Source organism: Falco naumanni, chromosome 3 (assembly GCF_017639655.2).
Source record: "Falco naumanni isolate bFalNau1 chromosome 3, bFalNau1.pat, whole genome shotgun sequence".
NCBI classification, from domain to species: domain Eukaryota; kingdom Metazoa; phylum Chordata; class Aves; order Falconiformes; family Falconidae; genus Falco; species Falco naumanni.
The window spans coordinates 109,003,047-109,027,908 of NC_054056.1; the positions used below are offsets into that span (position 1 = coordinate 109,003,047).

At 55.6% G+C, this 24,862-nt stretch overlaps 1 protein-coding gene and 1 long non-coding RNA gene across 4 annotated transcripts; one reads left to right on the forward strand and one right to left on the reverse strand.

Annotated features, from left to right (window-relative positions):
* Window positions 1-695: 695 nt before the first annotated feature.
* LOC121085044 (1-phosphatidylinositol 4,5-bisphosphate phosphodiesterase gamma-1-like) lies at window positions 696-20,261 on the reverse strand. 3 transcript variants are annotated; one of them, XM_040587243.1, is made up of 32 exons: window positions 18,932-20,259; window positions 13,232-13,381; window positions 13,029-13,122; window positions 12,870-12,917; window positions 12,155-12,239; window positions 11,942-12,022; window positions 11,815-11,849; window positions 10,893-10,965; window positions 10,658-10,759; window positions 10,458-10,552; window positions 10,274-10,359; window positions 9,958-10,078; window positions 9,690-9,858; window positions 9,266-9,385; window positions 8,946-9,053; window positions 8,661-8,848; window positions 8,256-8,456; window positions 7,997-8,116; window positions 7,479-7,662; window positions 7,093-7,170; window positions 6,043-6,146; window positions 5,726-5,822; window positions 5,115-5,181; window positions 4,504-4,667; window positions 4,298-4,394; window positions 3,936-4,160; window positions 3,479-3,627; window positions 2,806-2,920; window positions 2,406-2,567; window positions 2,095-2,183; window positions 1,789-1,973; window positions 696-1,705 (listed from the first exon to the last, which is right to left on the reverse strand). In XM_040587243.1, the coding sequence occupies exons 1-32, from the start codon at window positions 19,149-19,151 to the stop codon at window positions 1,654-1,656; spliced, it is 3,864 nt and encodes a 1,287-aa protein (XP_040443177.1). In that variant the 5' UTR covers window positions 19,152-20,259; the 3' UTR covers window positions 696-1,653. The 3 variants fall into 3 exon arrangements, with proteins under 3 accessions (XP_040443177.1, XP_040443176.1, XP_040443178.1); XM_040587242.1 differs by having other exon boundaries at window positions 10,458-10,576; window positions 18,932-20,257; XM_040587244.1 differs by lacking the exon at window positions 6,043-6,146 and having other exon boundaries at window positions 5,726-5,884; window positions 10,458-10,576; window positions 18,932-20,261.
* LOC121085045 lies at window positions 19,381-23,719 on the forward strand. The gene is made up of 2 exons (XR_005826937.1): window positions 19,381-19,473; window positions 21,201-23,719. It is a non-coding gene; the product is annotated as an uncharacterized LOC121085045 (long non-coding RNA).
* The last annotated feature ends 1,143 nt before the right edge of the window (window positions 23,720-24,862 follow it).

The window sequence follows — 24,862 nt, forward strand, 5'->3', positions numbered from 1 at the left end:
GTGTGTCCCCAGAGCCCTGTGTCCTCCTGACGCCGCGCCTTGTGTCCTTATGTCCCATGGCCCCATGACCCTGGGACCCATGGCCCCATGGCCCTATGGCCCTGGGTCCACAGAGTCCTGTGTCACCATAGCCCGGTGTCCCCATGGCTCAACGTCCCCACAGCCCCATGTCGGGTGTGCCCAGAGGACTGTGTTCCATGTCCCCATAGCCCTATGCCCCTGCATCCCCACAGCCCTGTGTCCCCATGGCCCCGTGGTCCTGTGCCCCTGCATTCCCATAGCCGTGTGTCCCGGTGGCCCTGTGTCCCATGGCCCCAGAGCCCTCTGGCCCAATGGCTCTGTCTCCTGTGTCCCCACAATGTTGTATCCATTGTCTATGTCCCTGCACCCCTGTGCCCTGTGTCCCCCTGGCCCTCTGCCTTGTGGCTTGTGTCCCTTGGCCTGTGTCCCCCTGCCCCTGTACTCTGTCCCCCACATCCTGCATCCTGTGTCCCCTCCCCAGGTGACCCTGCCTGCTGCAGCGCATACTGATGCACTGCCTGGGTGTCCCCGCCACTGCTGGGACATGTCATGGGGACAAGGGTGACACACAGGATCCATGATCATGGAGTCATCACCCTGGGGATATCATCCGCCCTGGGGACATCGGTGCTGTGGTCAGAGCTGGAGGGACACCAGACAACAGCAGCAGGATATAAATATTGGCTAAATAGATTTATTTTCATACAAAGAATACACATATCCCCCCGTTGGGACACCCCAACCCCGGGGGACACCCCGAGATGTCCCCAGCCACCCTGCTGGGTATCACCTCTATTGGCTTTACTGGCAGGATCTGTCCCCATTCCCAGAGTTTGGTGTCAATGCTGGAGTCACCTTGGGGACATCCCTGTCCCCTCTGGGGCCACCTCGGTGCCTGTGTCTGTGCAATGCTCACTCAGGGCACCCTGTCACCGGCCACCCTGCCCCACAGGGCACCCCCAGACCTGGTCCCCTGCTCCCTCATGCCCATGCTGGGGTCATCTCCAGACGTTTTAGGGTCCCCCCCTGTGCCCTAATACTGAGGCTCGTACAGACCCCCCACCCTGCGCCATATGTACATGCTGGATAAAAGAAGAAAATACAGATATTTATAGTGGGGGGGGAAAATGCCCCCTGCCCCCACAAAATTGTCCCCTGTGTCCCCATCCTCATGCCTTGCTGCCAGCCAGTCCTGTCCCCTGTCCCCAGGATGGAGGTGGCCGGTCTTGCCCCATCCTTGGCTGGCTGGGCACCTGTGCCTCAGTTTCCCCATCAGTCACAGGACTCATCACCACCCCCTTGCAATGGGATGGTGGGACACAGAGGATGCAGGGTGAAGAGGAGCGGGGATGGCCACCCCGGGGGACACGGACATGGCCACAAGCCCCAAGGGACATGGGACGAAGCTGGAGGTGCCCAGGATTTATGCCAGAGCATCTTGCCTCCCACCTCGCCCCGACAGAGAAACATCACAGGCAGAGCTACCTGAAATCCCCTTTTGTCCCCAAATTTGTCACACTGCTATCACCCAGCCCCAGGCATGGGAAGGTCAAGATCCAGCCACCCCACCTCCCTCTGGAGCAGGAGAGGAGGTGGCAGGGGAGATCCACAGCGGGCTTGTGTCCATCCAGCTCAGCTGCGTTTGGTGACCATCTGCCGGTCCCTCTTCTTCTTCTCCATCAACCTGGTGGGGAGCGGGAGCAGGGTGGTAGCCTTAGGGACCCTCTCAAGAGGGACCTCCTGAAGGCACAGGGAGAGGACACTCACTTGCGGTTGCGGACTTCTGTGAGCTCCATCAACCGCTCCTGGGCTGCCCGTAGCTCATCAAGGCGCTGCTGGTAGCGGGAGTCACAGCCATTGGTGCGCTCATAGCTGGAGACTTGGCTGGAGAGCTCACTGGCGCGGTCCCGTAGCTGCTGGATGGATGAGTAGAGGTTCTCCTCATCTTCCTCCTGCTCCAACACAAGGGTGTGAGGCTGGTGGCATGGACAGGACACCCCAGGGTGCTGTTCTCTCTTGCTCCAGCTGGGGAAACTGAGGCACAGGGTTCTCCAAGCCACCTGGGCCACCTGCCTTGGCATTGATGATCTCAATGTGGATGAGAAGGGCAGCGAGCTCCAGGTCCTCAGTGTAGCTGTTCTTCAATGGCACTGACCGGTAGCCTGGACACAACACCACAACACAAGCTTAGCCCTATGGTGGGGTCTGAACCCCTCGCCACGGCCAGATCCCCAAGGAGATGATGATGATGAGGAGGAGGAGGATTGCAGGGGGGGTTGGACCAGATGACCTTTAAAGGTCCCTTCCAACACAAATCATTCCACAATTCAGTGATGATGAAGATGATGATGATGATGGTGGTGGTGTGGATGGAAGAACCATACCTGTTTTGAGGCCCTTGACAGGGAAGGTGGCTTGTGCCAAGAAGTTGGGGTCACTGAACATGTCCTCCTCATACACCACAAAGCGGAGGAAGGCAAACTCAGGGTTGTTGATGTCAAAGACAAACTGCTTGAAGATCCAGACAGGGTTGAAGCCATTGTCGGCTGGGGCCCAAGGAGAGAGCAGGGAAGGTCAGAGCAGGGTTAGATCCACGGACACCACCAGCATAGCACAAGCATGTTAGTGGGACATGCCAGTCCTCTTCTTTCCTCCATGAAACCCAGCCCCATCACCCATATGTCCAAGAAGACCCCAAAGGGCACAGTTAGGGTTGTCCCGGTGTCCCTGCCTGTCCCCAGGGTGCAGGGGCTGGGTGGGAATGTCACCCATGTGGACCCTCACCTACAACATCTGTCTTGTTCTTGCTGTTGTCATACTCAGAGCCGCACACCTCCACCTCCACGAAGGGGCACACGATGCTCCTCCCATTCTTGGGCAGGTGCCGGGCACCGAGGATCTGTGGGAGGAAGAGGAAGAAGAGGAGGGTGAGCTCTAGACATGATGGCAAGGAAGCCCTCGAGATGGGAAGGACTCCTCGAGCCAGTCCTGTGGCTCTGTTGGTTTGGGCTTGCCAAAAGCTTCATGGCCATGATTAGCCACACCACAAATTATTTATGATTTTGGACTGGTTTTAGCTTGATTTTAGCTGTATCCATGAAATTATTTTAACAATTTTTGCTGGATTCATGCTGTGCTCAAGAGTCAGGTGCCTACAAACCAACCCCTCCCAGCTGTAACTCTGAAATTATCCAAAGTTGAGTAAGGTGCTTCTACTTTACCCTCCCCCTCACTCTCGCTCAGGTTAGGCTCAACTCTGTGCAATTATGAGGTTGTCCCATGGGAAAACAATGCTGCATGCAGAGAAAGACCAACAAACTCAAGAGAGTATGGGGTAATAAACTCCATGGAGCCAGTATGGGGCTGAAACATATAAAAAGCACCCCCAGCTGACATAAAGACAGGGAAGAAGCAAGTCCCTGTCTTGATGGTGGACTTGTTGTCCTTGCCCACTTGCCTGCAGCTGGACTGTGATGGGTTCCACAATCTTCAGGCTGTTCTTGTCGAAGGGGTCAAAAGTCTCATCCCTCATGATGTCAGGCTGCAGAACGTAGCCACTGCGGCCACCGAGCATGAAGAGTGCCTGGTTCAGCTGCATCGGCTTGTCTATGGCCATGGGGACAGAGCAGCTCTGAGCCATGGGGCTCAGGGACCTCCCCAAGGTCCTTGGGCAGAAGGTCCTGCCCTGGCAAACCACTAAGAGCCCCAACCCTGGTTGGAAGAGGGACGCAGCTGGGTTTTGCATGAAGCACCCAGGAATGCATGGAGATGTCCCCATCAGGATGAGGAAACAGGTTGGAGAGATCATTCAAACCACCTCCACCAACAGAACCCAGGGCAGAGCCACTGGGGATGGGGATTTTGGGGTGACCTCCAGGGATAAGCCCAGCAACCACCCCAACAGCAGGATTTACCAGGCGTCTGGAAGTTGAGGGCCACAAGCTGGCTACCACAGATCCACATGGGCAATGGATCATAGTTGGAGGAGTCCAGGCGCTGCCCTTTGGGGTAGATGCGGCTGAGCTGGCGGCGGTTGTACTGCAGGAACTTCTTGCCCTTACTGCGGTTGGCGTACTTCTCTGCCTTGGTCTCCGGAAAGGAAGACATGTCCCGGTAGCATGCCTTGTCGGTGCCAATCTCTGAAAACACCAAGGTGGCCATTAGTGGAGGACACAGGGCTCTCTGGTGGCCTGGGGGTAGCCCACTGCAACTGCTTGGTTTTCCCCACCCATCTCTTTCCATGCTCATCCCATCACACCCCTTCTCCAGCTCTTACTGTCCTCATCAAATGGCACCGGGCGGCAATAGACAACCAGCTCGGAGAGCTCCAGTGCAATCTTCTTCCTCCGCTCCATGATCTTCCCCTCTTGCATCTGCGCAAGGGAAAACAGGAGCTGAAAGTCTCCCCCCAGCCTCCTCCTTCAGAGATGCTGGGGGTCAGGACTGTCCATCCCCCATCCTCTGCACCCTGGTGCCCCTCACCCTGGCATCGGCGTTCTGTGTGGCCTCTCGGATCTTGGCCACCCACTCACTGAGTTCCTCCTGCGTGTCTGCGGCCACGTCCAGTGACTGGGCTGCGTGGGACATCTGCTGGGAATGGATGGTGAAGACAAATGGTTTGGAGCTCCTCCCGTCTTTGGAGATAACTATAAGGACATCAGAGGGGGGCTTTACTCGAAGACATTCCCAATGGATGGCTCTGTGGAGCAAACGAAACCTCAGCGGTCCCACTCCCAGGCCCCCACCAGCCCCTCCTGGAACCCCCCCCCAGCCATCAGGGTCCTTCTCCTGATAGGATCCCATTTTTCTAATGTATGGTTTCAGCTTTCCATGCTGAAATGCATTGTCCTTTGAGCTGGGGGCAAATGTCCCCTGAATCATTTGGACCTCCAAATGCCCCCCCCCCATCAGCCAAATCCCTCTGAACCCAGCCCCATGTTGCTCCCCAGCACATTGTGCCAAGCATCAGCCTGGCTGGCAATTGTGTGATGAGTTTAGGGAGCCTCAGCTCACAGCACCGAGCTTCAGCACAGGGTGCGCACCATCCTGGTGGGCTCCCACAGCCACAGTGAGAACGTGGTGGGGACACTCACCAACGTGGCAGGATGGCACGTCAATGAAGCCTTTCAAGAAGTTCCCCAGGGGGCTGTTTTCTGATGACTGCAAGAAAGGAAGGAAGATGGGGTGGTGAGGGAGGCATGCAGGGCTGAGCCTGGTGCCCACCCTGTTTAGCAGCCTTCCTCCAGCCCTCCAAATCAGTCAAGCCTGAGCAAAAGCAGAGAAAAACCACCTTCTTGGTATGCTCTGCTCCTCAGTCAAGACTCCCCCAGCCTCCAGATAAGGGTCTGAGCTGGCATGAGGCTGGGAGCATCCTCCAGCTTCCAGAACAGGGTTAAAGCTGGAGTGGGGCCATAAGCACCCCCCAGCCTATGGATAAAGGTCTGAGCTGGCATGGGGCCAGGAGCATCCCTCAGCCTCTGGATAAGGGTCTGAGCTGGCAGAGGGCTGGGAGCATCCTGTGGCTTCCGGATAAGGGTCTGGGCTGGGCATGGGGCTGGGAGCATCCTCCAGTTTCCAGAAAAGGGTCCAAGCTGGAGTGGGGGTAGGAGCATTCCCCAGCCTACAGATAAGGGTCTGGGCTGGCACAAGGCCAGAGGCATTTCAGGTGGCCTCGGTCCCAGGTGTGTGGGGACATGGCACTCACAGCCTCATCCTGCTCCTGCGCTTGCGTGCTGACAATCTCCTCCACGTAGTTGGCCGGGAACCACAGTTGCTTCTTGCCCCCATAATCCCCCCGCCACCTGCAATGGGTCAGAGGATCAAGGCAAGTGGACCAATCTGGGGGGGGACAGGGATGCTCATGCTGCATGCAATGTCAGGGAGCAGTCGGAGAAGGGATAGGGGGACAGAAAAGGAGGCAGTTAAAACCCACTGCGGGACAACCCATGGGAAAACCCAGGGTGTCCCCTCCACCTTCCACCCACGGCCATGCCCACCCGGGGGCCACCCAACCGCCCTCACCAGCCGCCGTCCTGCTTGTCAACGTTGTGGATGATGGCCTGCTTGCAGAACGACAGCTCATCCTCCCGCTGTGCTTTGTAGTCGTAGAGAGCCTTCACTGTGCACTGGGCCACCGGGGAGAGGGACACGTGTCACCATCCAGTGCCCACGGACACTGGCAGGCAGCATGCCCACTCAGACCAAATCTTCAAGCCCCCATGGTGAAGCATGGGGGCTCCTGAGGGTCCAGTACTCTAAATGATGCCCCCAAATTGCTCATGCCAGCAGTGAAACACGTTAGAGGGGACAAGGAGGGCTGGAGGCATCTGTGGTCCTGTAGGACCACCACATTCAGTGCAAAGCAGGTTCCTCTTCTTCCCCCAATGGTTCCTTCTGGTGTACTAAGGGGTTAATCCCCTGATATTACCACACTCCCTGAAAAAAACCCTTTGGGTTAAGCGTTCCAGTGTCTGGTCTTAGCCTGAAAGCTGCTCTGCTGCAAAGGGACCTTTAAGACACAGCAGTGCTGGACGATGTGGTTGTAGGATCACAGGGAAGGAATCTTGGGGCTCCAGTCAAGTCTCCTCCAAGGTCAGCTCCAAGACAGGCCCAGTCCAAAAACCTCCAAGGATGGAGACTGGGTCAGGTCTGAGACCAGTCAGTCCCAAAAACCTCTGAGGATGGAGACTGCATCACCTGAGAACTGACCCTAAACCTGCTCTTTCGGGGTTCCCCAGTGCAAAAGGATCCATGGGGATTTCATTGTTGTAGGGGCTAACTTGTGCCAGGTCCTTGGTCCACCCTGGGCTCTCTCCAGACCTGCCCCTGCCACCACACTGTGACAGTGATGTTGGTGGAGTTCAGACTACTGTCCCCAGGCGATGCTGATGTGGGAACAGTCAAGTTCCAGCATTGCTTGAGGGTGAGAAAAATGCAGCAAAAAGTCATACCTTCTCAGGTCAGTGGTGGGAGATTTGGTGGGTCTAAGGATAACCACCCAGGAGCCCCAGCACTAGAATTGTCATGTCCCACCATCCTCCACCTCCCAAGGACACCAGCTTGGCCCCTTACCCTGGCCATTGGCATCTTGTTGGCCTCTACGTAGAAGTGGGGTGTCCGCACCTCATACAGTGCTCCATAGTCCAGCTCCTGCAAAGATAAATGCCTGAGTGGATCACCTGGATGCAGGCAGGGGCTACAAGGGGATGTGGTGGGGGCTGGGCTACTACATGTGATTGAAAGGAGGCTGAGAGGGACCTAATACCCCTTTGCAACTTGTTGGAAGGGAATTATGGTGGAGCTATAACTGTGGGCAATGGCTGCAGAATGAGCTTGGACAGTTCTGTTTGGGCTTCAGCCGAGAGGCTGGAGGAGACCTTCCCACCATGGTGGAGCTGGGGACAGGGCTTGGTTACCCATGGTACAGAGCCACCATCACCACTGCTGGGAGCACTCACGGTGGTGCCCATCTTCTCCAGGGTCTCCTCGTTGATGGGGTAGCGCAGCTTCATCTTGCGGTAGAGTGGGTGCTTCTCATAGTAGCTGATGAGGTCCACAAGGCTCTCAAACTCAGCTGAGCTGCCTAGCATAAAGAGCCGACCCTCCTGCTGGATGCGGCAGTGCTTGATCTTCCCCTCCGCCCTGGGGCCAAGAGAGCCAAGGGAGGATATGTGAGGGGTAGCCAGACCCTTGTTCCATCATGGAGATGGGCAGGAGATGATGCCCTTCCCCCAGCAGGGATGCCACCAGGGTGACCGCCCTGAGGACATGGCCTTCCCATCACCACAGCTAGGTGGGCTCTGCTGTGACAGCACCAAGAGTCCCCTTGGTGTCACCTTGCTGACCCAGAGCAAGCACCTGCCACCCAGCATGGAGCCACAACAGACATGAGCCAGGCAGTTCTCAGCTTGGCCAGCAATGTGGGCATCGTGGCCAAGCCTGGCCAGCCTCAGTGTACTGGGGTGACCACACTCACCGGAAGGAGATGGCATAGGAGCTGGGTTCACTGCGCTTGCGCACCAGGAAGGCTCCATCCCGTGGGACCCGCATCAGCATGTGCTCGGCCTGCAGGCGTGTCAGGCTGGCGTGGTACCACCTGGTTGGGCAGAGCATGGTGGTGGTGAGCTGGCATTGGCATTCCCACACCCCAGGGGGCACCCAAGACTTGACACCAGGGAAGGAGGAAGGTGGTGGACCCAAGGGACCGAGGGGATAGGGATGGGGACCATCCTCACTCTTTGCTTTCATGGGCATTGGGTTGGGGGACGGGGTCGGTGAGGCGCATCTCAAACTCGTTGCAGCGGAGTGGCACCTCGCGGTAGTGGCAGATGAGGCTGTAAAGGCTATCGAAGACCAGGTTGTCTGTCAAGTAGAACTTGGTGGCACCGGCCTCCTGGCGTGAGTGGATCCGGCAGTGCTGCACCCGGCTGGATCTCCTGCCACGTTGGTGAGGGAAAGGCAGGGGTGAGTCAATTCAGGTCCATGTCCCCACTGTTCCACGCTTGGGGGTCTGTATGCTTTCCCCCACAATAAGCCATTCCAGCCACCAACCCAGCCATTGGCTGGAGGGACAATCTCTGGTGGAATGACCAGACCAGCTCAGAGCGGGTAGGATCCTGCCTTCCCCCTGGAGCTCCTACCAGAAGGAGAGGGTGTAATCACCCACGAAGGTCTCGCTCTCGCGCACCAGGAAGGTGCCATCCTTGCCGCCTGTCTCAGTGCAGTACTCGTGCAGCAGCTTCTCAGCAATCTGTCGCCCGTCGCGGCCACCTCCCAGCTTCCCATGGAACCACTTTTCCGTGAAGTGCAGCTCATTGTTGTTGAACTCCTACAAATTCACCCCAAAATGGGTGTTGCCATCCACTTACCCTCACTACAGAGTCCTCCCTAAACTCCCCTACGGATGCATCTTGCCCCGCACACACCTCCTTTTGCTCCACCTCCTCTTCATCCTCATTGAACTGGTAGCGGGATGTCTCCTCTGAGTAGTAGATCTTGTTGCTTGTCAGGACAAAATAATGGGGGCTCCAGGTCTGGGAGGGAGGAAAAGCATCACCAGGGTGTGGAGGACGATGGCATGGATGGATGGGGCTTTGAGATGGCTGTTTCTGCCGTCTCCTGTCCCCCACAGCATTGCAATGGTCTAGGACAGCCCATGCCCCACGCCCAACCCAAACCCCAGTGCGCATCCCCATCTGACAGACCCCAATAGGCCCCTGGCTGCCATTGGCAGGGAGACCCTTACGTGGTCGATGGGGTCTTCAAGGTAGAGGATGCCATTCTTGATGGAGTTGCTGATGTCATTCTCTGAGTAACTGGCAGTGGAGACCTCCTCGTACAGGTTCCCTTCAACCAGCTTCTTGTGCTGGGGACAGCCCAGGGAAGGGAGCTCAGCAGTGGGCACGGTGTCCCCGTTACACTGAGCTCCCAGCCCTCAGGCTCTGCTTGGGCTCCTGCAGGTCCCTTTCCACCGCCCCCTGTTCCCCTGGACCAATCTTTTGCAGTAGAACATTGGAGAGATGTCCTACCTGTGCATAGAGGGATATCACTCTTGATTTCTAAGATTTGGGACTCCTTTGATTTAGAGAATCACCAGCCCTCCCAGCCCAACACAGTCCTTGTCTCTCCTGCAAAGAGGGGCTTTGGGGTGCTTTTTTCCAGCTCCGTACCTTGATTAGGATCTTCTTCTTGAGCTGGGTGGGTGAGGGCAACTCATCAGCATTGATGTCCACTGGCTTAGTGAGTAGCATGTCCCCGAAGACCTTCTTGAAGTGGGATGCCATGTTCCTCTGTTGGACAATGCTGCAGTGGTCTTCGATGGAGAGGATAATGGGGAACCTGGACGAAGCAGGTGGCAATGGTGGCCTTGGATTAAGGCAAAGGAGGGGTTGCCTGCCTGGCCCAGAACTGGGGTGTCATTGTGGGGCTAGGGCTTACTCAGAGGTGACAAATGCGTGCTCCTTGATGGTGTGCAGCACATCCAGGAACTTGATCTTGGAGGTGAGTGTGTGGCCATGGTAGATGATGGGGAGATCATCTGGACCATCCCAGCAGTCCACTGAGTAGGGAAACACCTTGGTTAACACATGCTGGGCACCAACTGTGCATGGGGGACCATGTTTTTGAGCCCCCAAAGGACATGGAAGACTCCCCACCCCAGTGCTGTGGGATGGGTACAGGGGATGGTCTATCTGATGCAACACGAGGTGCTGGGAGGAGCTCAGCATCTCTGCAAAGTGCTCTGGGGACTCACACTCAATGCAGCGGCAGCCCATGCGCAGGCAGCGGGCATACGCCTCCAGAGAGGATTCGCTGGAGAACTGGTCCCCCGTCAGGTACCTGCAGAACAGAGAAGGACCATCAGCAGCCAGGGCTGCCCCAGCCTAGGTGATGGGATGCTCATGGAGGTCCCCAAGGAGAGCCCACCCTGTTCTTACGTGTTGTGGGAAGAAGAGATCCAGTACTGGGACAGGGGGTGGTTCATCTCCTCGGGCACCACACGCTCATACTTGGCGTCCATCACCATGTTCTCCTTGGAGAAGAGATACGTGAGGAACTAGGTGGGGGAAGCAGAGAAGTCAGAGCCTGATGGGACCAGGAAGACACCCCTGGGTGGGTACTGGGTGGGGCCACCCACCTCATCCAGCTGGAAGGAGGGGTCTGCTGCCTCACTGGAGCCCTCCTTGAGGTAGGTGCACATATAGTCCCGCACCATGCCCACGTCGCTGGCCCAGGGTTCCTGAAGTGCAAACGTGGCTGTCATTACATGGGGAACCGGGCTCGGGCATCCCATGGGGCAACCCTTGGGACCTATGGGGGTCCCCTAGGTTGGGGGTGAGAGGGATGCTGCAGGGGTCTCTAAGAGAACCCACCTTCTGGTCATGTAGCAGGAACTTCTGGAAGTCATAGAGGGAGACCTGGCACAGCTCAGGGCGGTCCACATTCCTGGGACATGGAGTGGCCATCAGTGAGGACTGGGAGCAGGAACTGGGGTAGACCCCATGGGAGAGTCGAGGCTGTCAGTGTTCATCTGCAGCTCAGCCTCCCTATGCCCCCAAATCCTGCTCCACTCCTGCCAGCTGCGGCAGCCGGCAAGGGGCTTGGGGAAAGCACAGACCATAGGGGTGGTGGGGGTGCAAGGGGAACCTTGAGCTGTTGGGTGCTGCTAGAGCAAACACTCCCACCATCACCCTGTGACCCGGGAGAGGTGGGCACACAGCCGGAGTGTGCTGCATTGCTTGAGGACATGGGGAGGAGGGAAGAGTAACATGTCCCTATATTCCTGGCACACATCCCCATTCCCATAGCTTCTCATCCCTGCTCCCATTGCTGCTCCCTTCCTCTCTCCCATTCTGGTTTCATCCTTGCTCCCATTCCCACTCCCATCCCCACTCCCACCTCCACTCCCATCTCTGCTTACCTCTGTTTTCTGCTCCCATCCCTGCTCCCTTCCTGCTTTCAGCCCCTCTCCCATCCCTGTTCATCCCTGCTCCCATCCCTCCTCCCACCTCCACTCCCATCTCTGCTCATCCTTGATTCCACCCCTGCTCCTGTCCCTGCTCTCAGCCCCTCTCCCATCCCTGCTCATCCCTGCTCCTGTCCCTGTTCCCATTCCCCCTCCCATCCCCATTCCCATCCCTGCTCATCTCTTCTCCCATTCCCGCTCTCATCTCCACTCCCATCCCTGTTCCCATCCTCTGCTCTGTTCCTCTGTCTGGCTACATAGACCACCCGATGCAACCAGCCCTTGGAGGCTTGGCCGGGGTGGCAGCTGTGGGACTGCAGGGTACTCACCGCAAGGGGAAGGATAGCTCCAGCTGCTCGATGACCTGCAAGGCAAAGGACAGGATCAAGCTTAGCTGGTGGGGGATGCGCCACACTGGGAAGGGGCATGCTTGGGAAGACAAGCCATGGCTCTTACCGACTTCTGTGCATCAAACATCAGGTTTTTGTAGAATTGGATGAAATGGGAGAAAGTCATCTCATTCCTGGCTTCCACCTCCTGTGGGAGATGGTGCTGCATGAGAGTGGGGCCACCTGACTGGAGCCAGTGACGCTGGGGCTGGCTCCAGCCCGGCTGTGGGAGCTCAAAGACCATCCCTCTGCATGGCTGGGGTGCCCAGGGGGTCCTTACCATGAGCTTGTCCCGCAGGAACCTCATGTTGGGTACACGGTAGTTCACCTGGGGCAGCATGGCCTTCAGGTCCTTCACTGTGATGCTGCGGGAGGGTAAGCCAACATCAGTGCACTGGCCAGACCCAGGAAAGGATGGATAACTCCTGGATGGGTCTCAGCTCCTGACACCAAGGGACCCACCCCAAATACTGGTGCCGGCATGGGACTGCCACCCAACCAGACTGTGGACTCTTGCAGTGGCACAGGACCCCTAATTACATGGGGTCTGGCATGAGTGTGAGCAGAGGGTTAGGGAGAAGGAGCACATCCAAGAACCAATAGGGTGCTCTAAGCCATCATCCCAGCTAGAGATGACGCCCACCCTCATCATCATTTCAGTCCAAGTTCACTTGATTTGGGTTTTTTCCTGTCTTGGGGAGATGTTTATGGGCTGCATCAATGTCCCGGCCCCTCCTGGTGCTGATGGAAATGCAGCAGCAGGCATGGGGGCATCAGGGTCCCCATGGTCCTTACAGCAGTGAGGAGGGGATGTGCACTTGGGTCTCTGATTTTCAGTGGCTTTGAGCACCCCAGATAACCTGGGTCTACATTGGCCCACAAACCTCACCCCCAGCCTGGCTGAGCCTTCAGATTTGAGGTGCAAGCGGGGGGATACGGCCCTGTCCAGCCAAACCCACCAGCCACTTCCTGGCACGGGGCTGTGCCATGCTCACCTGCCTTCCCGTGACCGGTCCATCCCATCAAACTGTTTGCGAAGCCACCTGGGAAGGAAGGGATGGATAGACAGTGCTCAGTCCCAGGGGGGGACAAAAGCCCCCTGGGTTTGCCTCCAGAGGGGCACTGGGAAATGGGACCTAATGGTCCTTCCTCACCTCTCGATCTGTAGCGGGGTCTGGGCTTTCTGGGTGTCCACCACCAGCCAATTGAGGCCTGTTATCCACAGGTTGATGTCCTCCTCGCAGAAAGCTGGAAGAGGAAGAAAGAGGTGATGAGGTTGGGATGCGGAAGATGGGATGCTTGGGAGGGAGTGAGAGCCCAAGGGTGGCCAAGGGGAGTAGGAAGGGAAGCCACGCACCAGCCACGCTGAGTGTCCGCAGTCTGAAGTCCATTCCATAAAGGATGATGAAGCACATGGTGAAGTCGAGCTTGCGAGCATCCTCGGGGTAGCGCTCGAAGTCCCGTGAGTTCTTCCCCAGGCGGATCTCCTTGATCTCCCGAATGTCGACTGCAGGGAGAGAGGAACATGGGAATTTCCCCTGACACCCTGCAACCACGGACCCATGTGCAGGGCTCGGGGAGGCTGCAGGAGGTGGGACTGTCAGGAGCCCATGTGTCCTCTGGGGAGCCTTGTCCCCAGGGTGGTGCATCCCCATGGCACTGCTCACAGGTGTGTGATGGTATTGTGGGCGCAGTGCCCATGTGTCCTCCAGGGAGACAGGCCCCCACTGCCCTCCAGTGATGTCTCTGCTAGTGTCATGCTACCCATGGGTATTGCATGTCCATCAGGAAACTGTGTCCCCAGAATGGGGCATCCCCGTGGCACTGCCTGTTGGCGCATGCATGGCCATGTGACCTCCAGGAATCTGTGTACCCAGGACAGGGTGGCCCTGCAGCACTGCTGCACTTGTGTGACAGCACCATGGGTACGATGACCACATGTCCTCCAGGGAACTGTGTCCCCAGCATTAAGTGTTCCTGCAGCACTGCTGCAGCTGCATGACGGCATCGTGGGTGCCATGGCCAAGTGTCCCCAAGAAGGGGTGTCCCTGCAGCACTGCTGCAGCTGTGAGACAACACCGTGAGTGCCACAGCCACACAACCTCTAGGGAACCATGTCCCCAGGGCAGGGTGTCCCTGTAGCACTGTTGCAGCTGTGTCACAAGAGCATGGGTGCCATGGCCATGTGTCCTCCAGGGAGCCATGTCTCTGGGGATGGGGTGTCCCTGCAGCACTGCCTCCGGGTGTGTGAAGGCACCACACTCCTGTTTGTCCTCCAGTGACTTGTGTCTCCAGGATGTGGAGTTCCAACAGTGCTGCCCACTGATTTCCTGGCTTTGTGGGTGCCACGTGTCCTCCAGGTTCAGCCTGCCACATCCCAAACAGCGTGCCTCCAGCCACCTCTCCCCTGCCTCCTCCTCCCCAAGACAGAACCTGCTTGGGGCAGGCTGAGCTCATCTTTTAATTGAAGATGTCTGCCCAAAGGTGGCAATTTGAAGCCCTGGCAGCCCAGACCGCAGGGTGTTTCTTTCCTGCTGCACTGCTCTCTCATTATCTTGCTATATAAAGCCCCGCCAGCGTCAGGAGGGCTGGGTTTCCGGACCACAGTCTTCCTCACCACTACACTGCCAAAGGAGACTTCTGACTACTGGTTTTGCCAAGTGGACACATCCCACTGGGAGCAGAATAATCATATGATGATGATATTAGTAATAATACCCAAAGTTGTTCTCGATACCATGAGCATCACCCCCCAGGCAGCTCTGCACTTGGGGCTGAGCCACCGGCACCGGAAAGGTCATTGTATGGCTGAGGGCAACCGGACCACTGTGCCGGGGTATTGTCCTGCCAAGGAAATGGGTCATTTCCCGGAGAATTTCCAGCCAAGACGTGTTTAGGATGTGGCGGTGGGGAAGGGTGCAGGCGTGTCAGTGGCTTGATGGAAACCCTCAGCCTAATCCAAAGTGGGGAAAGAAAAGCTGAATGTGGGGAGGAATAAGGGATGAGGGAGAAATTGGCCTGATTAAGCAGGAAAAGAGGTGCAGAATAGTTTAACTTGGCAGAAAAAATCCATAAAGCACTGGAGGCTTTATCCAGCCTCCTCTTGCTGGATGACCACAAGCCAAATTTCACAGATTGGAGTGGGATTTTAACACAAGTGATACACAGGGGATCTGCGCCCCTGCATGTGCTTTATTTTGGGAGTAGATCTCAAGAAATAAAACCCTGTTGCTGTCTCTGTGCAGCCCCCATGTCTTGGAGAAAACCCTCTTTGATGCAAACAGGCAGATATTTGGGAGTAAAAATGGGTTTTTAGGTTAAAAACCAGCTGCTCATCCCCAAACCTGTCTTTCCCCATAGTACCAGATAGGTGAGAAGCCAGTGGCTATCAGGGCTCCACCAACAAATTGCAATGTAGCCATCCCCCCAGTTCAACACCAGGTCCCTGGTCCCTGCCTGGCTTGTGCTGGGACCCCCGAGCTGGGCGCAGTGCTCCGGGGGGTCTCCCCAGAGCGGAGCAGAGGGGCAGAATCCTCTCCCTCACCCTGCCGGCCACACTGCTCGGGGTGCAGCCCAGGATAAGGTTAGCTTTCTGGGATGTAAAAGCATGTTGCAGCTCATGTCCAGTTTTTCATCCACCAGTACCCCCAAGTCCTTCTCCACAGGGCAAATCGCCTGGCCCCACAAAAAAGCCAGGGGAAGAGGGAGCGGCACGGGGCTGCACAATGCAACACGGCCGGCAGCTTCCTGGAAACCACATCTGCAGCGGATTTGCAGCAATCATGTCAGAAGTATGTCTCCAAACTCCTCCCTGCATTGTCTCAGGGGTCCCGGGTGATTAAAACACTCTGGAAGTCAGTTCCAGCTGTGAAAATCCCTTTTCTCTTCTAATGCAAAGCAAGCAGCATGGTGCAAAGAAGATTTTAAATGGTGGGAAGATGATGTAGGAGCAAGTTCTGCCCAGTGGCTTTTAGGGATGCTGAGAGCCTGGGAGTTTTCTTAATGCATTAGGAGAAAAGCAAAACAAAGCAGCTGGAGGGGATGGTTGTGCTGGGAAAACCCACTGACTTGGGCAGTGCTGTGGTGGCGTGAGCCATGTGCCCTCGTGTTTGCCTTGGTCATGCCTTCTTGTAGGACACGTAGCAGCTCAGACCCTCCTGTACAGGTGTGATTGGATGACCCTATCCCCCAGAGATCCCCGTGGTGCTGTGAAGCTGACATAAAACCTGAAATAAAAAATTTCCTCCTGGTCCAGTGGTGTTAAACCCCATCTGGATTTTCGCCTCCCCAAATGGTCCTGTTTGTAATTATTTGCCATTAGTGAGGCTGGAAGTGTGATCCCAAATAGCTGTCGTCATGGCAAACCACCCCTCCAAAATGCTGCTGGGTTTGCCAAGCTGCCTTTACCCCTATTTCTTTAAATTTCTTGTAAAGATCCCTTTTTGATGGTTTTCTGCTAGATTTCGTCCTTGTGCTGGGGATCAGGGTCTGCTGAGGGTGATAAACTGGAAACCCTCCAGGATGAGGTTAATTTTGGAGGCGATGCTACAGGTTACCCCATGGCACGGACACTCATCCATTGGCTGCTTAATGAAGCGTGTAATTAGCCTACATGGCACAGGGCTTCTAAGGGAGAGCCAGGATCTATGTTCTGGTCTTGCCAGTCCATAACAGAGACATCAGCGCAGTTGGTTGTCCCTGCTAATCCCTCTGCAAGCGGGGTGCCTGGTTGAAGGGGTGATTTAAAAAGGCCTGGGAAGGAGTGAGGTCAGGCGTGGGGTGGGAGCAAGACCCCAGGGATGAATAGGAGATCCTGGTGCTTCCACAATATCACAGCAAGTGGGAGGATGTGTAAGCACAGAGCAGGGCTGGACCAGGGGGTGAAGATGCTCCAGCCCAGCATCAAGACAGGGATTGCTCCCACACTGGCCTGGGGAAAGCAAGTGGTGGGACTGAATGGCAGAATTGTATCATTTCCAGAGGGATTCTCTTTTTTCCCCCCCCCTTCTGCATGACCTTGGAGGATGTCCACTCATTCCCACAGAGGGTTTTGGGCCATTGCATAGGAGCAGCCATATCCCAAGGCACTGGTGGGGAAACTGAGGCAGGGTGTTGGGCATTGGGCACTGGGAGTAACCCGAGACCCTGACCCGGTGGCATGCAGTGCTCCCAAAACAAAACAAGCAGCTGGAAATGTGTTATTTCCATGAGCAAAGAATGAGCTTTTCCCCATGAAGACCAAAACCACCTCTCCAAAAATGGGTGCCTTTCCTTCCCCCGCCCGTCCCTCCTCCTCCTCTCACAAATCTACTCCCATGCCCAGCAGGTCCAGACAAGCACGGATCGTACTCGTGCTGATACTCATCTCTGGGTGCCACCTTCTTTCCCAGCTCAAAGCCTTGCCATGGTTGGCAGTCCAGTTCAGGGTCAGCCCCTCTGAGCAGGAACTGAACCCTCCTGGGGATTTTGCTCTGTCTTGCATAAAATTAGTGGTGGGTGGTGATTTTTGGGTGGGTGATCCGTGATTCCTAAAGACACCATCCACATTCCTCTGGGGAAAAGGCATCTGTCACTTCCCAAACCTCCAGGGTGGGCTTTGCCATCCTCCAGGTGAGATGATACCCCCAAACTGGGTTCCTCCCTGCATGTGGATGTGGGATGAGGCAATGGTATAGCTCCATTTCACCCCAACCCTGTGTTTTCATCCATTGACTCTTTTTAGCCCGATTTAAGAGGAGGTGCAAGCCTTGAGGTAACAAGCAACCAGGTAATGAACACCAAGGTGTAGAGCTCCACTGATGCCCAGCAGTGGGATGATGCCTCAACAGCCTACTAGCCACCAGTGAATCCACAGGTAACAGTGATTTTTATGGATGCTTCAGTGGGAGCATCTCCTATGCTGGACACCAGTGCTACCAGTCCAAACTCTGCATTGACATAATTAATGCATGTGGGGCAGAGCCCAGCTGGCCAGGTCCTTTCTGGGCTGCATGGGGCCACCAGCATGCTCTACCCCATGCTGCTGCCTGCCCCAGCAGTCAAAGCACCGTGAGCAGGCAAGGTGATGACCAGCTCCTTTACCTCCTTGCCAGGGAGGGTATAAAACCCTGGGGATGAAATGGCAGCAGCTTGATGCCTGTAGCAACTTATGGGCCATGTGAGATGGGATGGAGGAGGCAAGGGCTGCTGAGACTAGCAACTCCTGCATTTATATCTCTGGGCACCCCACGATGGCCAGGCACTCAATCATGGCCAGAGACCCCACCATGGTAGGGCATCCCATTGCAGCTCGGCACCCTACTATGTCCAGGCACCCCACCATATCTGGATATCCCATTGTATCTGGACATCCCACTGTGGCCAGGCATTCCCACTATGGCCAGACAATATGGGGTCGCTGTAGTCAGATGCCCCACTGTAGCCAGGCACCCCACCATTTCCAGGCACCCCACCACAGCTGGACACCCTACCATGACCAGGCACTTCATCACACTGGGCATCCCACCGTGACCAGGCACCCCACTGTGACTAGGCACCCCACTGTGGCCAGACACCCCACTGTTCTTGGGCACCCCACTGCAGCTAGGCATCCCACCACAGCAGGACACAGTAGGGCACCCCATCATAGCCAAGCACCCCATTGCCAGGCACCCCACAGCCAGACGCTCCATCATGGTTGGACACCCTATGGCCAGGCACCCCACCGCATCTGGACATCCCACCATGGTAGGGCACCCCACCACAGCCAGGCACCCCACAGCCTGTGACCTCAGCATGGTAGGGCACTCCAACACATCCAGGCACCCCCATGGTAGGACATCCCACCACAGCCATGTGCACCATAGTCAAGCACCCCACCACAGTAGGTCTCCTCACCAGAGCCAGGCATCCCACAGCCAGGTACCTCACTGCAATGGGACATCCCACCATGACCAGACACACCACGGCCAGGCTCCCTGCCACGAGTGGGCATCCCACCATGGCTGAGCACCCCACAGCCAGGCACCCCACCACAAGCATGTCCCCAGCCCCCAGCACTACTGTCACTGATACTCACTGTCCCCCTCCACCTTCTCGGGTGTCCGGCTCCAGATGATCTGCCGGGTCTCCAGCTTCACCTGGAAGGTCCTTCGCTCTGGCCTCTGAGACTTTTTCTGATAGAATAAGGTGAGGACGGTGCCCATCTCCAGGCAGCGGAGGATCCTGCCCATGTCCCCTGCCTCCATCCTGCCGTCCTCCAGAAAGCCATTGACGCTGTTGAGCCTGGCCACAGACATCTTCACTGTGCGGCCATCGCCCAGCGGAGCCGCAGAACCAGGATTGTCTCATGCAGAAGAGGACGAACCAAAGAGGCGAAACCTCCCCGGGGATTTTCTCAGCTTGCCCCAGGCGTGGGCTTCCTCTAAGGCCGACGACCCCTCCACCGCACCACGGCCACGGCAGGGAGCCGGGCTTGGCGGCAATGGGGAGGGGAAGGCTGGACTGGAGATACCGTGACCTTCTCGCTGAGGCTGAATCTGGCCCCGGTGTTGGCATCCAGCGGCAGTGGGAGAAGATGGGCAGCGTCGGCGGCGATGGCCTTGTGGTTCCGAGCCAGGGGTGAGAAAAACCATCCGGCCACTGCAGGATGGCAGGGGGTCCTTTGCGGGTGAAGAGGGTGGTGTGGGGGGAAAACCCAGCCGAAAAAAAGCAAAGTCACCCCAGAACTGATGGTGCCTGCGTTGAGGTGGCAGATCCCCACCCCCGGCCTCCGGGCCAAGCGGGGCCGGGGCTGGGAGCGGGGTGCAGTGAGGGAGTGCCGAGGGGTGCTCAGCCAGCCTGGGGAGAAGCGGGGTCCCAGCAGGGCGGGATGTGGGATGCAGGTTCGGGGCGGTGGTGGGTGGGGAGGGGGGGGGCTCCCGCCAGCTGCCTGCCACCCCTCTCCTCTGCCTCTTAATTTCGGGCTGATGAAATGGACGCCCAGAGGAAACTGCAATCACACATGGCCGGAAAGAGATCAGAAAGGAATTTAAAAAAAAAAAAAAATGCAGGATCTTGGAGAAAGGAAAATCAGAGCAGAGGAAAAGACGGCTGAGGGTGACATCTAGAGGAGCTCAAGATGGGGACCGGCTTTGCGGGGTGCCCCAGGCCTGCCACCGGCTCGGGGGCACGGTGGGGTGGGGATGGGTTTGCCTGGGTGGAAAATTGGTTGCTTGGCAAAAAAGGGTTAAAGATAAGGAAAACGGCTGCTGTGGCTTTAGTTCCTGGCTGTCCCCGCCTCCACACTGATCTCGGACTGAAGCCCATGAGTGACCCAGACCAGAGTCACTGCTGTTACGAGTTTTGTCCTGCCTCAAATATAAGGGAAGAAAGGGGCTGGGGACTGCAGTGAGGGGAAAGAAACGCAGCCAGAGAAAGGGGGGAAGGCAGTGGGGGACAGGGCTTGGTGTCCCAGCCCCTGGTTTGTCCCTTTAATGGGTGCTGGATGGGCAAAGACCTGCAGGTGCTACGGAGGCAGATGCTTTGTGCAGGGATTTGGGGGAAAGCAGGGGTGTGAGGTGAAACCAGAGGTGTGGGGTGTGGGCAGGGGCTTGCTCCACAGCCTCACACTTTGGGGATTTGGACCAAGAGGGGATCTTGTGGTGCTGGGGCTCTGAGACTCCTGCAGCATATTGGGGTCCTGTTAATGGGGGCTCAGACACCTGGGGGTGCCAGTGATGCAGGCTCAGGCATCTGGGGATCCAAGTGATGGAGGCTTAGGCATCCAGGGGTGCCAGTGCCAGAGGCTCAGGCACCTTGAGGATTAAGGTCACGGAGGCTCAGGTACCCTGGGGGTCCCTGTGATGACAGCTCAGGCATCTGGGGGTCCCGGTGATGGAGGCTTAGGAGCCTGGAGGTCCTGGTGTTGGTTGTTCAGGCACCTGGGGATACGTGCAATGGAGGCTCAGGCATCCAGGGGTGGCAGTGACAGAGGCTCAGGCACTCGGGATTCCAGATGTTGGTGGTTCAGGCAGCTGGGATTCCTGGTGAGGGAGGCTCAGACACCTGGAGTTCCAGGTGATGAATGCTCAGATACCTGAGGATCCTGGTGATGAAGGCTCAGGAACCCAGAGGTCCTGGTGTTGGTGATTCAGGCACCCAGGGGTGCCAGTGATGGAGGCTCAGGCACCTGGGGATCCTGGTGATGGAGGCTCCTTGTGGGAGGGAGGACACAGGAGCTGCTGTGAACAGGAAGCTGTGCAGACCATTTCAGGCCTAAAATCCCTGAAAAACCATTTTACTCATTAAATAAGGGATATGTTAAGAGTTGGCCTGAGCCCTCTAAAATCCTTACTCTTTCCCCACAGGCTGCCAAGATCCTTCTGGTCTGCAGGTTCACTCCCTGCTTACGGGAGACGTTTTCTCTCCTCCACGAAGAAAAAGCCTTACCTTTTTTTTAATTCTCCTCTTGCTGGAAACACTGCCTTTCCTCTCCCTCTCCCCCAGCCATATCTGATCTTCTCATCTCAGAGGAACCCAGAGCCCTGCAGTGAAGCAGGAGCAGCACAGCATTGGCCACCAAGCAAGGGACGTGTCCCAGCTTTGGGGAGGATGTGGGGTCAGGAGAAATGTTCCTTCCGCGTGTGTGCCCATTCAAATTGCAGCAAGAGCTGAGGCGTGGCGATGGCCCCTATGGTGGTGGCATGTACGGATCCACTGGAAACCACTGGAGTCTCCACTGTCATGGCATGGGATGTGCCAACACATCCTGATGCTCACACATACGAGGGGCTGCAAATTGTACCTTCATCCTTCCAAAAACAATGATGGAACTGGTACGTCAGAGCAAAGCACCATCTTGCTGGGTTTTGCCAATGCTGTTTCCAATTGCCATTGCAGGGACAGATATTCTGGCAGCCCTGGCAGGATTTGGCCCATGTGAACCTCATGAAGTTCAATGAGGTCAAGTGCAAGGTCCTGCGCCTGGGTTGGGTCAATCCCCAGTATCAGTACAGGCTGGGGGATGGAGGGATTGAGAGCAGCCCTGGGGAGAAAGACTTGAGGATACTGGTGGGTGAGAAATGGGACATGACCCGGCAATGTGTGCTCGCAGCCCTGAAAGCAACTGTCTCCTGGGCTAGATCCAAAGCAGCGTGGCCAGCAGGTTGAGGGAGGGGATTCTGCTCCTCTACTCTGCTATGGTGAAAACACCCCCTGGAGCACTGCATCCAGCTCTGGGGTCTTCGGCACAAGACAGACACGGACCTGTTGGAACAGGTCTGGAAGAGGGACACAGAAATGGTCCGAGGGCTGGAATCCCTCTGCTGTGGAGAAAGGCTGAGAGAGCTGGGGTAGTTCAGCCTGAAGAAGAGAAGGCTCTGGGGAGACCTCATAGTGGATTTTCAATATATAACGGGGGTTCATAAGAGAGATGAAGAGAGACTTTTAACCATGGCCTGAAGACTTAAGACAAGGGGCAATCATTTTAAACTGAGAGAGGGTAGTTTAAATAAGACATAAGGAAGAAATTATTTATGATGAGGGTGGTGAAACACCAGACCGGGATGCCCAGAGAAGTTGTGGATGCTCCATCACAGGAAGAGTTCAGTATCAGGCTAGATGGCACTTTAAGCAACCTGATCCATTGGGAGATGTCCCTGCTCAGGGCAAGAGGGTTGGACTAGATGACCTTCAAAGCTACCTCCCAACAAAAAACATTCCATGATTCTGTGATTCTGTTACCTCATTGGGGCTGGATGCCCAGGGAGCAGCTTTGCACCACCTGGTAGTGACTCAGGACTGGGGTATTTAGGCTTTTACCCCCATGAGGGCTAGTCCCACACTAAGGGCCTTGGCTGATTGGAGAGCTGGGAGAGATCTCCATCTTTGCTCTGGCTGAGTGCAAAACTTCCCTTTCCCAAAGAATTAGGGGACAATATGGGGTGAAAGAGATCCTGAAGATTTGGGGTTTTTTCTTTCTTTATCCATGAATTAACTTCTTTTTTCCCCCTTCTCTGGAGCAGAATAAGCTTTTGTTTAAGCCAATAAGCTGCAGAGATACTGGCTTCTTGTGTTTATGTTTTTCATTTCTAGGCAAATCCCATTTTGGAGCCCCCTGAACGCAAGTCTGGGAACTGAACATCCTGACCGCAGCGAGCCGTGGTGGATTGAGGATCAGAATAGAATATTGTTTTTACACAGGGGATTTAACAGCCTGGGTTTGGCTTCTGATGTCCATCCAAAGCACGCGGGCGGAGAAGGAATGCTCTGTTTTCAGTCTGCAATGGAGTCACTGTTTTAATTTTAGCTTCTCTGGAGCAAAGCTGTAAGCCAGCCGTTACCAAAGCAAAGCACCCTATGGAGGCTGGAAGGGGTAGAGGAACAGGAGGCATCAAGCAAGCTTAATTGCCTCTGTGGCTTTCCATGGTTGACAGTTACTGCTGGATGTCAGCATTAGCCTCTGCTTTGCTCACAGCTCACCAATGTCCCGGTGACTTGGTGCTGTCTGCAGAGCTCCCAAGCCCCCAGTGGGAGAGCAGTCAGGTCAAAACAAACCCAGAAAGGTCTCAGAATTTCACCACCTTCTTCCTGAGCATCCTTTAGTCTCTGCCAGGGTTTGCAAAGTAATAGCCAATGCCACTTTCCCTTCAATAGCTGCTGTGAGATCCAGCAAATGCCACTGCTCAGTCACTAACTCACAACTCGGTATTTGTTGAGAACAGTTTGCTTCCCCCTTCTTTGGTGGTATTGTGAAATTCCCGAAACCTCATTGTGCCAAGAGGATGTGCAAATGTTTTTAGCAATGAACCCCTGAGTGGCAGGTCGTGCAACATGGGAATGTCGCAATGGCAGCTAGTGTTGTAACCGCACTAGACCAGGATAAGCACAGATCCCTGGCTAAGCATGCTCTCCAGCAGAGCTCCGCCAAGCAATGCTGGTCAGCAGTGCAAGCTGAATGGGCAAAGTGTATTTCTAATGCAAATATTTATAATTGTCAGTGTATGGACTTTCTTAACTTTTCCAAACAGGGAAAAGTCCAATGCCCAAAGCACTTGGGAAGCAAAGTCCTCCCTCCTTCACAACTGAAGCTGGACCAATAATTTTTTTTTTTCATGTGAACAAATAGTTATGGAGATGCTGCCATGGTCTCATGCCGGGTTGGTAGCACCATCATACCCTTTGGAAATGACGCATTCACTGCAATGGAAACAGCCATGTTTCCATTTCCAGGAGCCGGTGGGTTCCTGTGAGTCACTGTGGTCACAGACACCTCCTCACTCAGTAAAGGAAAATGCATTTTGCTGTGGGGTGTCATTTAGCCCACTGGATCCCCGGCCCCACAGAGCAGAGGACTTGGGATGTTGTCAGATTAATTGAGGTGTAAATGCTTTTGCTGCTTAGTAAGGTTTATGGTTTGTTGTTGGTCCTTGCTACCTCCATGCGAGCTCAAACCAGCCTGAGTTCTGCAGGTGAGCATGGTGGGGAAAAAAGAGGCTTTGCTCTCTGTCCACATATCTCAGAAAATAATTGCCCTGGCTGGGAATGATAGTGATGTGGAAGTACACAGATCATTGTTCTGATTTCTCCCTTTCCTCAAATACATGTATTTAGGTCTGCGTGCAGCTCATCCACCAGCAGCGAAACCACAGGCAAGAAAGAGGGCCAAAAAACAGACATCACAGCAGAAAACTAGTGCCCACTTGATAAATGACAGTGGCTTTGCCTTTAGGATTGTGCAGCAGTTTCTTTTCCTGTTACTGACATTTTCGTCTCTGTTTTCCATCTAACCCAAGAGACATCTCCTTCCCTTGAGCCCACACTCCTGAGTCTTGCTTTTATCAGCAAAAAAGCAATTCTAGAGTTTGTTTGCCCTTGGGAAGCAGTTTTTTCCCCTCAAGTTAAAATAGCAAAAACTTTTTTGGAGAACAAGTAACTTTTTTCAGCGGTAAATAGCTGCTGAGCTTCTCTTGCAGCTGGAGGCTGAGTATGTCCGTGGGTTGCTGTATGAGTTGTGCTCCAAATTACAGCA